Source organism: Carassius carassius, chromosome 48 (assembly GCF_963082965.1).
Source record: "Carassius carassius chromosome 48, fCarCar2.1, whole genome shotgun sequence".
Classification (NCBI taxonomy): domain Eukaryota; kingdom Metazoa; phylum Chordata; class Actinopteri; order Cypriniformes; family Cyprinidae; genus Carassius; species Carassius carassius.
Window position 1 is genome coordinate 18,640,080 of NC_081802.1, and position 11,050 is coordinate 18,651,129.

Genomic DNA, 11,050 nt, shown 5'->3' on the forward strand with positions numbered 1-11,050 from the left:
CAAATATACAGTTCTGATACACTAAAATGAATCAAACAAGGTTTAAAAATTTGCCTGAAAATGACCTATTTAAACATGTCTGTTCATTTAGTAAGAATTTACCGATACCGATAATGTGCTCCTGTACTCGTACTCATTAAAATGCGCAGATACCAAAAGCCATTACCACACAATGTGTAAACAGTGATTTGTCCAGACAAAGTAACGCAACAACAGACCAACAGAGATCAGAATGAAGTTATTAGAGATTAAGGATTTATATGAATTACATATATGTAATCAATATAAATGTCAAACATTCAATATTCACGCCTGTATATCTGATGTGCGTTTAAAATGGAAAATATAAAATAAAAACAAATTCAATCTCAATAGTGAACTGAAAATAAGATAAAATATCTATATTAAAATATGTCTGTAACTATTGTATTGACAATGTTTAGAAGATCTGATGGCCCGATATTTTATTTTGGAAATGTTTTTATTTTCAGATGGAGTCCTTGACCTCTCAACTAAGAAAAACCACAGTCATGGTAGTGTCTCACTGAAAAGCTCTCAAGGTTTCTCAATCATGCCCACAGTTAAGGGGTAAGAGGTCTTTTTATCCATTGTTAAAATATTACAGCTTTTCGTTTAGGTCTAATCATCCCGCATCAAACACTTTGTGGCATTGTAACCATCGCAGACATGATTGTTTTACATGTCTGTAACAGTGAATAAGAAGCCTTGATGAGACTTTTGTCCAATCACAGATGCTTATTTTGTGTTTCACTATTGTTTGTCGTAACTCCCAAAAATAGCACTGCAGAAGCATCACCTGATACGCAAAAATATGCTTTAGTAAGTGAAAAGCATCATCTGTAATTTTAGATTTACTAGTAAGGATTTTAACCCAAACTATGAAATGCATAGTTCATTGAAAGATTGGCTGCACCAGTGTTAAATGGTGCATACCTGCAGTGTACTTTATTTGAAAGGAGGTCAATGCCATGAATCAAATCTCATATTTTAGCTGGTGCTTATAGGAACAGATGACCCTGAGTGAAGTGAAGATTATGGACCACCCTTTGTGGAACGTCACATTACAGACTAGACAGTCAGTGTCCATTTTATTTTCTGTACTTAGACACTTTAAAGTAAGTAAACTAAGGTACAGACTATCATTTCCTCAGGAGAGGCACATTTATTTTACTTAAACATTTTTTGTTTTCTGAAAGATACAAAATGGTAATGTGAATGATCATCTATGAAACTTTATACAAATAACTTACACATTTATAAAAACTAAAAAATCTAAAACAAATGCTAGGTGTTAAAAATTGTAAAATGTTAAGTCGAAACCTCAGGTGGGTCAAACTAAAATTGCATGAGCTGTTTTATTCTGCATTTTATCTATTCATTTTTATATGTGGTTTGCATTGTTTGAAACACTGTTAAAATTTGAGATATCTGGGAAAGTCTAAATACACTTTTTTTTAGATCTGTCAATTTAACGTGTTCAATTAATTCATGAAAAAATTACGTAATTAAAATATTTTAACGCAGTTAACGTGATGTCCCCACCCTCAGACCTTTACATCATCTTACATTTCCTACAGTTGACTGTTGACAAACATGATGCGGTGCAACAACTCCATAAATGCAGTTGTGCCCTTGAATTCAGGATATTGGGGCAAAAAAATGCCCCATGTATGAGTTTTTGTCTCATATTTATATCATATGATAAGTGATATCACATAAACATTGAAAGCATATTATCATACAAGCACTGTTTTTGTCTCGAATATCAGGAGTTTAAATGTGATTTATATACAGCAGTTCAGTAAATAAGAAGTTAATATTGTGTTATATTTTAAACACAATATTGTCTGTTTTTGCTCAATTTTGCCAACAAAAATATTACCTATAAAGCCATACATTGATTTGCATCTCCGAGGAGCATGGCAGTGTTTAGTTTCTGAATTAATCCTCATTTTGAACGAATTGATTAATTAATAGAGGCCCATAGATAGAGAGACCTGTTTACTTCAAGGGATGCTCCACCCCAAAATGAAAATTGTGTCATTATTCACTTACCCCCATGTCGTTCCAAACCCGTAAAAGCTTTGTTTTGTCTTCGGAAAACACAATTTACCATATTTTCCGCACTATAAGGCGCACCGGATTATAAGGCGCACCTTCAATGAATGGCTTATTTTTCATATATAGGGTGCACCGGATTATAAGGCGCATAGAATAGAAGATACTGCAGTCAAACGTTTGAGTGGGTTTGTGTTATGCATCCACTAGATGGAGCTGTGCTAAAGGGAATGTCAACATTTTGACAGAGCGCCTTGATCCATATATAAGGCGCTCCGGATTATAAGGCGCACTGTCATTTTTTGAGAAAATTAAAGGCTTTTCAATGCTTTGTAGTGCGGAAAATACGGTAAGATATTTTGGAAGAAAACCAAGAGGCTTTTTACTGTCCGATTTACTGCCAAGTAACTTACACTGTCAAGGTTGTGTATTTATACTTTGATTTGAAAGAAAACAGCACATCCATGCAGCACAGCTGACACAGAAGAGCGTATGCAGTTTGCGTTCAGCGGATGATCTCCAAAATGGTGCTACGGTCATGTGGAGAGACACAGAGGAGACAAATTGTTGAATAAAGTCATTATTTTCATTTTCTTTGAATAAAAAAGTATTCTCATCGCTTTATAACGTTGCGGTTGAACCACTGATGGCAGATAGACTATTCTGACGATGTCTTTTATACTTTTTTGGACCTTGACAGTGTTACTTACTTGGCAGTCTATGGGACGGTCATAAGCCTAAATAAATAAATTGTGTTTCAAAGACAAAGCTTTTAAGGGTTTCGAACGACATGATGGTAAGTGATTAATGAGAAAATTTATATTTTGGGGTGGAGTATCCCTTTAATTCCTGAATGAATCAGCCGTTTGAATGAATCGAATGAGTAAATGACTCATTACTCATTAGTAAATAAAGACATTTACTGCAACCTGCTGGTTAGGGCTGGGACAACGCGTCGAGGTCATCGATGACGTCGACGCAAAAAATACGTCGACGCAAAATATGTGCATCGATTCGTCGACCTGTTTTTATTTATCTAAAAAATGTTTCCAAAACGTTTATCTTATGTGCGCTGAATATACGCGATGGCTGGATCAACTTTCTGTCCAACTTTATATAACCAATCCAGGGGTTTTTCTGCATTGACCTTTTTTATGGCGGCTGTCAAAGCCTTATTTGATCGGTGAGTGACAGTGACAGGGCGCGTATGAGAGAGAGCCCCGGCTTCGCGCGCACTCACAGTCTTCAAACTACACGAGCGCTGTCTTGCTCTCTCTCTCTCGCTCTCTCTCTCCCGCGTGCATATTAACCAAAATCATTAGACACGATAGAAAAAGGGCGGAACGCCAAAGTTTCACGTGGAGCATTCAGAGATTTTTTTTTTTCTCCATGACAGGCTGCTGGCTCCCACTGTTAAATTTTTATTTTTTGTTTTTTTTTGTAAAAGCACTCTCTGTATTAGCTTAAAGCCCTCAAGTTTACATTGGTTACTGTATTCTTTCAATTGCTCTAAACAAGTATTTTGGGTGAACTTTTTTATTGAATGCTAGACATCAAGTTGTTATTTTCATCTGAAAGAAGAACTTTTTTTCAGTAAGCTAGGCCCTATGTGTTCAGTAAGCTTGTTTCAGTAAGCTATGTGTTTTCAAGGCTTCAAGGTTTTATTGAATGCTATCTCTATACAAGTGCAAAGTAATGCATTCTTAGTCAGTCTTTTATTTTGTAATTTTAAGAGCAATAAATATATATTGCAATGTTACATATCATTCAGATATGTAAATCAACATGTATAAATTGTTAGTAGTCAATTAATGGGGAGATAATCGAAATCGAATCGGTCTGGGAAAATTAATCGTTAGATTAATCGATGCATCGGAAAAATAATCGCTAGATTAATCGTTTAAAAAATAATCGTTTATCCCAGCCCTACTGCTGGTAGTTTTAGTTTCTTAAGTAGATTATAATTTCGTAAAAAAAAAAAAAAACCTTAATGTGATAGCTCACCCAAAAAATTTTATTATTTCATTTACTCACCCTCATGTTGTTTCAAACCTGTATGACTTTCTTTTGCACAAGATAAAAGGTGGTGTTTTTAAAATAGCTGGAACCAAAGCTGTTTCGGTTACCAGTGACTTTCATTGCAAAAAAAAAATGTTTCTCAAAGTATCTTCCTTTATGTTGCATAGTTTATGTTAGGCCATTGTAGCCTAAACATTTATGTGTAATACATTTTATGTTGAATCAAATAAAATATTTATTTCTAAAGCTACTCTTTTTGATGTCTATTTGATACTTTCTCATTTAACACAATAATAGCTTTAAATGATCTTTTGTGGGTAATTTCACAGCTAAATTAAATTTGAAATTAATTAGCTTAATTTATCGACAAATGTAATCAAGTAGATAAAAAATTTAATTGACTGACAGCCCTAGTAATTTACATTTATTAATGATAAAGGCTAGAAGTAGTAGCAGGTTAGCTAAATTATAATAAATTAATCTGTCACTGAATATTTGGTCCCAAACTAGCTAACCCTAGTTAGTTCAGCGACAGAATAACTGTAATCTAAATTTTCTTACCTGTTACCCATTCAAAAAGTTTATCAACTTGAAAGTTGATGAACTGATTTACCATTTTTCTTGCAATAACTTCTTGCAATAAGTTTGGTAATGGTTAAATGATTGGGGTTGATGTATTCAGTCAACACTACACTGTGTGAAAAAATGAGAAGAAACTATGCGTTACTTGTCACCATGTGGTAACTGGGGGAAATCAAGTGTTAATGGGGTTGACTGCAAAATTTTGGAAACAAAAAAACTGTGTTTATGGTTATTTAAAATAAAGTTAATCTTTATAATTAGTTTTACTATATTTGTTCATAAATTCATCAGATTGTGTGAAAATTACAACGTTTAACTTTAATTGTTGGATCCAGTTCTCATACACACAAAAAAAATTGTTTCTTATTACAAAAAAAAACATAATGGGATGCTAAAGTGTATCTTATTCATGGAAACTGCCCTATTCACTTTCTATGAGACAAAAGAATTGCCCCTTTCTGAAGTACTGAAGTACAAGACTTCCTTCCAATAGCATACCACATTCTCACATCTGAATGTTTTATCTTTCCATAAATTAGGCGTTCCCAGAGAGCTGATCACAACTATCGAGATGTTGATGATGAAGATGGCTTGCCACCGAGAAGCTTGCATGATGGGATTAGGGAGAACTGTATTGGTTCTGGACCCCTCAAGCCACCCTTGGCCCGCTCGCTCCTCATAAAAGAGGAACTCCTGAGTCAAAAACATCGCCTCCTTGGCCAACCTCTATCTTTGGCTAGCCTAGAGTCTGCGGGTCTTCTCAACAGCCAAGCCCAATCCATCCTTTCCCGCGATGAGACATGGGGGAAATCCCATCTAGATGGCCTCCTGAAGCTCAAACAAGTTAGCAGCGACCTCAACGACCTGCCTCTTTTCCAGGAGAACCAAGGCGTGTTCACCAAGGGTACAAAGTCCCATGATAGTGGTTCCATCACAGTAAAGAAAGAACCCGGACATTCCCCTCCAGTGGACTTGAAGATCCCGCAAGTCAGAGGCATGGATCTGTCTTGGGACTCCCATGGGAATTCCTCGGATCTCTATACTTACAGCTCTATAGTTTTGGGCAATGTGCACTCTGAGAATGCGCTCAGTCGGAAGTTGAGGGCCATCTTGCCAAAGCAGAGTCGCAGGGCTGCTCTTGGAGGTCTTCTCGATGGAGGAGCTGTGGGCGAGTACTGGGGTGCAGACCTCGAACAGCCAACTTTGGGACCTCAGTACCCGACTTCAGATCCAGAGGCAGACCCGACTGGCTCCAAGCAACCCAGAAAGAAAAGGGGACGGTATCGTCAGTACAACAGCGAGATTCTAGAAGAAGCCATTGCTGTGGTGATGAGTGGGAAGATGAGCGTTTCGAAAGCGCAGAACATCTACGGTATTCCCCACAGTACCTTGGAGTACAAGGTGAAAGAGCGGTTGGGCACCCTGAAGAACCCACCAAAGAAAAAGCTTAAACTGATGATGAGGGCAGAGGGACAGGACTCTGGGATCACCGCCGAAACCGAATCCACATCGACGCCCGCCACTACACCCATCGCAATGCAAGTGGATGTCTTGCAGGAGACAGGAGAAAAAGTCGAGTAGATAACACAGAACACCTCATAAAACGGAAAACGTTTTAGATTCTGACATTTAAAAAACTAAAATGATTTGGAATTGAGGATGGGGCTTTAATTGTGCCAATTTATACTTGCAGTATCTGGGTGAGCACAACTGCAGGGATTCATGGGAGGATTTAAGCCTGATAACTGGGGATAAGAAAAAAATTGGCAGTTATCACAGTGGTCGCATTGACACTGCAAACATTTGCTGAAGTTTTTTACAACATAAAGCAACAAATGCGTACTAAAGCCATAAGAGAGTATCGACAGAGACATTTTATTAAAAAAAGAAAAGCAAGCAGATTAACCCTTTGTTTGCCCCCTTCAGCTGAACTTTGTGAGCTGCGCCATTAGTATTGGACGGCATGCCATTTAGAGAAACGAGAAGCGGGTTTCAAGGGTTACGTGCAAGGCTGGAAATTGACCCTTCAATGAGGAATTTATCTCCTCTGATTGGTAGGTTTATGATATAATTCATGATCTTTAAAACTAATTTATTTCAAATGGAGTTGGATTCTCACCAGGGATCGATCCTAGGCCCGTTTTTCTATTAACAGGTAAAAACAATTGCTTTCAGCTCTTTGTAGTTTCCTCCTTTTATATTCTGCACCATTGAAACAGACTAAGAATTAGACACGTCCATTTAAAAAAATGAAGCTTAAGATTAGTCATTCAGGGATGCATGTTTGTGATGTTGAAAAGATTATTATTATTATTTTATTATTATTTTTTTTACTTTACTGTAACTAAACTTTTCTTTAACTCTAGCGCTTTCTTTTGCACTACACTTGCAGTCTGGCGCTCGCCAGTGCCTAAATCTGGCAATTAGACCTGATTACCTCGACACTGCTTGCATTACGCACTTACTGTTCTGTCTGGCATACTACATAATACTCATTTTACAGTACTCTACTCTTTAACATTTCAACACCCATGAAGGAACAATGCGGACTTAAGCCACACAGGACAGGAACGTGTTTCAGATTCTCATCTTTCTACTAAAATTAATTAAGGGAGGGTGCACGCAGTCCACTTTTGGCTGATTCTGCCTGCTCCCTCGTCGCTGCTTACAGTCAGTCACTGACATATATTTATAAAAAGAAGAGCATTTTCGCAGAGGGTTGGTTTTGGGGAACTTAGTTGGGGGGAAATGTAGGTAGGGTTATAACCATATAACCCTGTTATATTATAAATTAGCATTCTTTCAGAGAGCCAATTCTTGTCTCTGAATAGTTTCTTTTCCTCGTGTAAAACTCAGGGCAACTGAGACAAATATAGCGATCGTGTTTTTAGAGAAACAATGCATATTACCTACTTGAACTGGAACCTTTGACACAATTCAGTCATTGAGTCATTGAGTTGGGTCAGGGGCAGGGCTTTATACCAGGCGTAGGTTGGGTCGAGCTGAGCCATGAATTGGACATATCAGTGGGATGTTATTCGAAACACTTGGCCAGTTGGGAATTTTCTGAGATCTCTCTGAAAATAGCACTTTGTTTAAAAATAAGTGAATATGTTTGGGTGTGTGTTTTAAAGTAGCTTTTGCAGTAGCAGATAGCATAAAGGAGACTTGCAAGATCAAAGGGGGAGCATTTCAACGACCCCCGGCGTCCTGCAGCTCAGACCCAAACATGCTCATTTCGTTTTGAAAAAATTATCTCTTCAATATACAGTGGTCGACAGCTTAAATTCTCAGATTTGACTAGTGTTGCCTCACTGTTTATTGTCACATCGCCCCTTTTCCAAATCTAAACTGTGTCGTCTGATGTATATAAACCCGAAAAAAGATCATAGATCTGTGAAGATTTCAAAGAGAAGGCTTTTGGAATGGCATGCTCCACTTTGATGATGTTTTGAAGGGCATTCTGGTATATATCACTGCCTGGTGCTCACCCAGTCTGTGAAAAAAAATTATACTTCAAACTTCAGGGTTTCTGATGATGAAACTGACTCTTTGAAATGTACCTTTTATTTATTTCACTATTTAATTTGAATCATTAAGTAAATGGCATGCACCAGTTAAGTGGAGGCTGATTTACTATTTATAATCTGACACTTGGTGGCGGGGTTGCCATCAAAGTAGACAACCGGGGACACTGTCCTGGGCTCCTTTATAATATTAGACCTAGTGAAATCAAGTAATTCTAGTAATTTCCCACATTGTATTAGGCTTGAGTAAATTGTATATATTTCCTACAGTGCTATACTTGTAAGTCATTTTAATTATTGTTTTGTTAGCTTTGTATAATGTAGTTGCATTGGAGTTATAGCCATGTGTGGAGACAATGCTGAAATTAATAGAAATCAGAGTATTTTAATCAATACAACATACAATAGTAAACCACTGATGTAACATATTTGGTTCAGTTTATAAGTTGATCACATGCTACTGTGCTTCTACAAGAAACAAGTCGAAGGAAATAACTATGTATAAAGAGTCATAACTAAGTTAGAAATATATTCATACTTATAAGCTCTACTGTGTAAATCCTTTAGGTCATCTGGCATCAAATGCACCAACACTTTACCAATGCTGAGCGTTTGAAGTGTCTAATTAGAAATTAGTTAGGTCCTTTATCAATCAATCAGTCAATTAGATTTATTTATTAATCAGTGTGATGTAAAATACCACTCGTTTTGATTGACTTTTTCAATTTAAACATTTCTTAACCAGTAATTTTGTCCTTTTTTACAGTAAAAATATCTTAAGATGTAGAAGTCAAGATATGTTTTCTTGGTTTTTTAGAAAATTTGATGCCCTTGAATTACATTTTTCTTACCCTTATTTTTTATTTGGCAAATTTAGGTTTCTCGTTTTAAGAATACGTTTAGTTGGATTCTCCAATAAAATTACTTTAATGTTTACTGTTAAACAAGATAAAATATTAGTTTGAAGTGCAACTAGTAAATTAGTAGTAGATCTAGTAGAATTGAATATTTTCCCCTATAATTGGCACTTAAAAATGATTGCACTGATGGCAATGACTGGAAGTTGTTTTGCAGCACTTAAATCTAAAAGTTTCAAACGATCACTTCTTTATTTGCTAATCTAGAAAGTTTTGAACTTTCACAAAGCTACTGTACATTCTGCAACCTTTATTTATCATCAGCTGTCTGATTCACTATGGTGCATGCCATTTCAACATATTTATTTAATTTGACTTTGATGATTAATGTATCACAGGGTTAACGGCTCCCCCTGTCCAAAACATCCTCCTCTTGAAGAAGTTATACCGTCTTCACTCAAATGAATGTAAACCATTACGAATAACTTTTAACTAGCTGTTTAGAAAATATGTCACTTTCACATTTCATACTTTGAACAGACTGTTTTAGTTTTTCTCTTGCTGCTCGTGTTTCAATTATTTTTTGCGTTTCTCTGAAACGTACACTGTAGCCTTCAGTACTTTCTTATCTCAGGATAGATTCAGCAGAAGGGTTCGCAATATTTGTCAGTCGGATAACGATGCAGACATAACTACCTGTACAAGATGTGCATATACAGTACATGTTATATTAACTACAGTCTTTGCACAATATACCTCATCCTTGGGAATAAACGCACCTTTCTGTGCCACATCCTTAAATACCATTCAGGGGCACGTGGAAAAGGAGCAGTTGAAACTCTGGGAAATTATTTTTGTTTTCCTATTTCACCCTCTTTTTTTGTCTTCTATGACAGGGATGGCAAGCGAGGCATTTCATGTGTCTGACTGACCAATATTTACACCCTTTTCATTCAGGTACAGAAAATCAAACTTTTTGAATACAATCAAAAGTTTCGCTTAACATTATTCTCATCTTGCCAATAACAGGTCCCATCCTTTAAGTTAACTTTTAACGTTGATCATCAAGGCAAATATCAGAGGATACTGTAGTACAATAGCTTCTATCCCTGTACTCTGAAATATGATTTAACCGTCATGGGTGTTTTTGTGAAAAACACTAATGGAGGTTTTGAAGGGGAGAATATGGGACAGGTGGAAATGTTAACCTTCTGTTGTTTCTGTGCTCTCTGTAAACTTGTTTTTAAACTGCATTCCAAAAATTTCAAGAGATACCTTTATATGGAAGAAAAATCTATACATATACAAATGAATATATATTATATTTATTTTACCGTTTATGTTTTTATTAGTCTTTTTTCTGGTTGAAATTGAAATGCTACACTAAGAAATGATGGGAAAACGACGCTGACAGCTACAACCTCAGTTTCTGTACCATATGAAGTGCCATTTGTTTGTCTCAAGTGGCTCATAATTTATTTTCTGAAAAGATGCTCAGAAAGCCCTTTTTGTTTCCCTTTTATGACTTTCACTGCATATCCACATAACGGCATTACCTCAGGTGAGATCTCCCAGAGCAGCTGATTCTACATTTACTTGTAGAAATCAGGACCTGTACTTGACTTTTACACGTTTCCAAAAACGCAACTATTACTTTTCAAGGAAGCAGTTTATAAATGACGCTATTCGCATTTTTGTTTTCCTTCTGTGATTTTTTTTTTATATTAATGCTTTGCTTAACTGAACCACGGGTCTCTTTTTGAATGCAACTTTATTGAAGTTAGCACACAAAAGTTCAAATCAGTAGGGCACACATTTGTACATCACAATTAATACACACTCCATACACTCACATGCACACAAAACACCATCAGGTCTTCATCATGTGGGTGGTTATACAGTTTTAGGCTAATGGTTTGATATCTTAATGAGAAAGAAACAGAAAAGGCATATATGGACGCATTCCAAATTAGCTGTCTTTATTAT

The 11,050-nt window shown here is 36.4% G+C and overlaps 1 protein-coding gene across 2 annotated transcripts in view; it reads left to right on the forward strand.

Annotated features, from left to right (window-relative positions):
• The window catches only part of LOC132131546 (ligand-dependent corepressor-like), a 31,094-nt gene extending 20,692 nt beyond the window's left edge, over positions 1-10,402 (forward strand). For both annotated transcript variants that reach the window (XM_059543597.1, XM_059543598.1), the window contains exons 6-7: positions 492-588; positions 5,220-10,402. In XM_059543597.1, the coding sequence (XP_059399580.1) occupies positions 492-588; positions 5,220-6,261 (1,139 nt within the window). In that variant the 3' untranslated portion in view covers positions 6,262-10,402. The remainder of the gene's footprint in view (positions 1-491; positions 589-5,219) is intronic.
• The last annotated feature ends 648 nt before the right edge of the window (positions 10,403-11,050 follow it).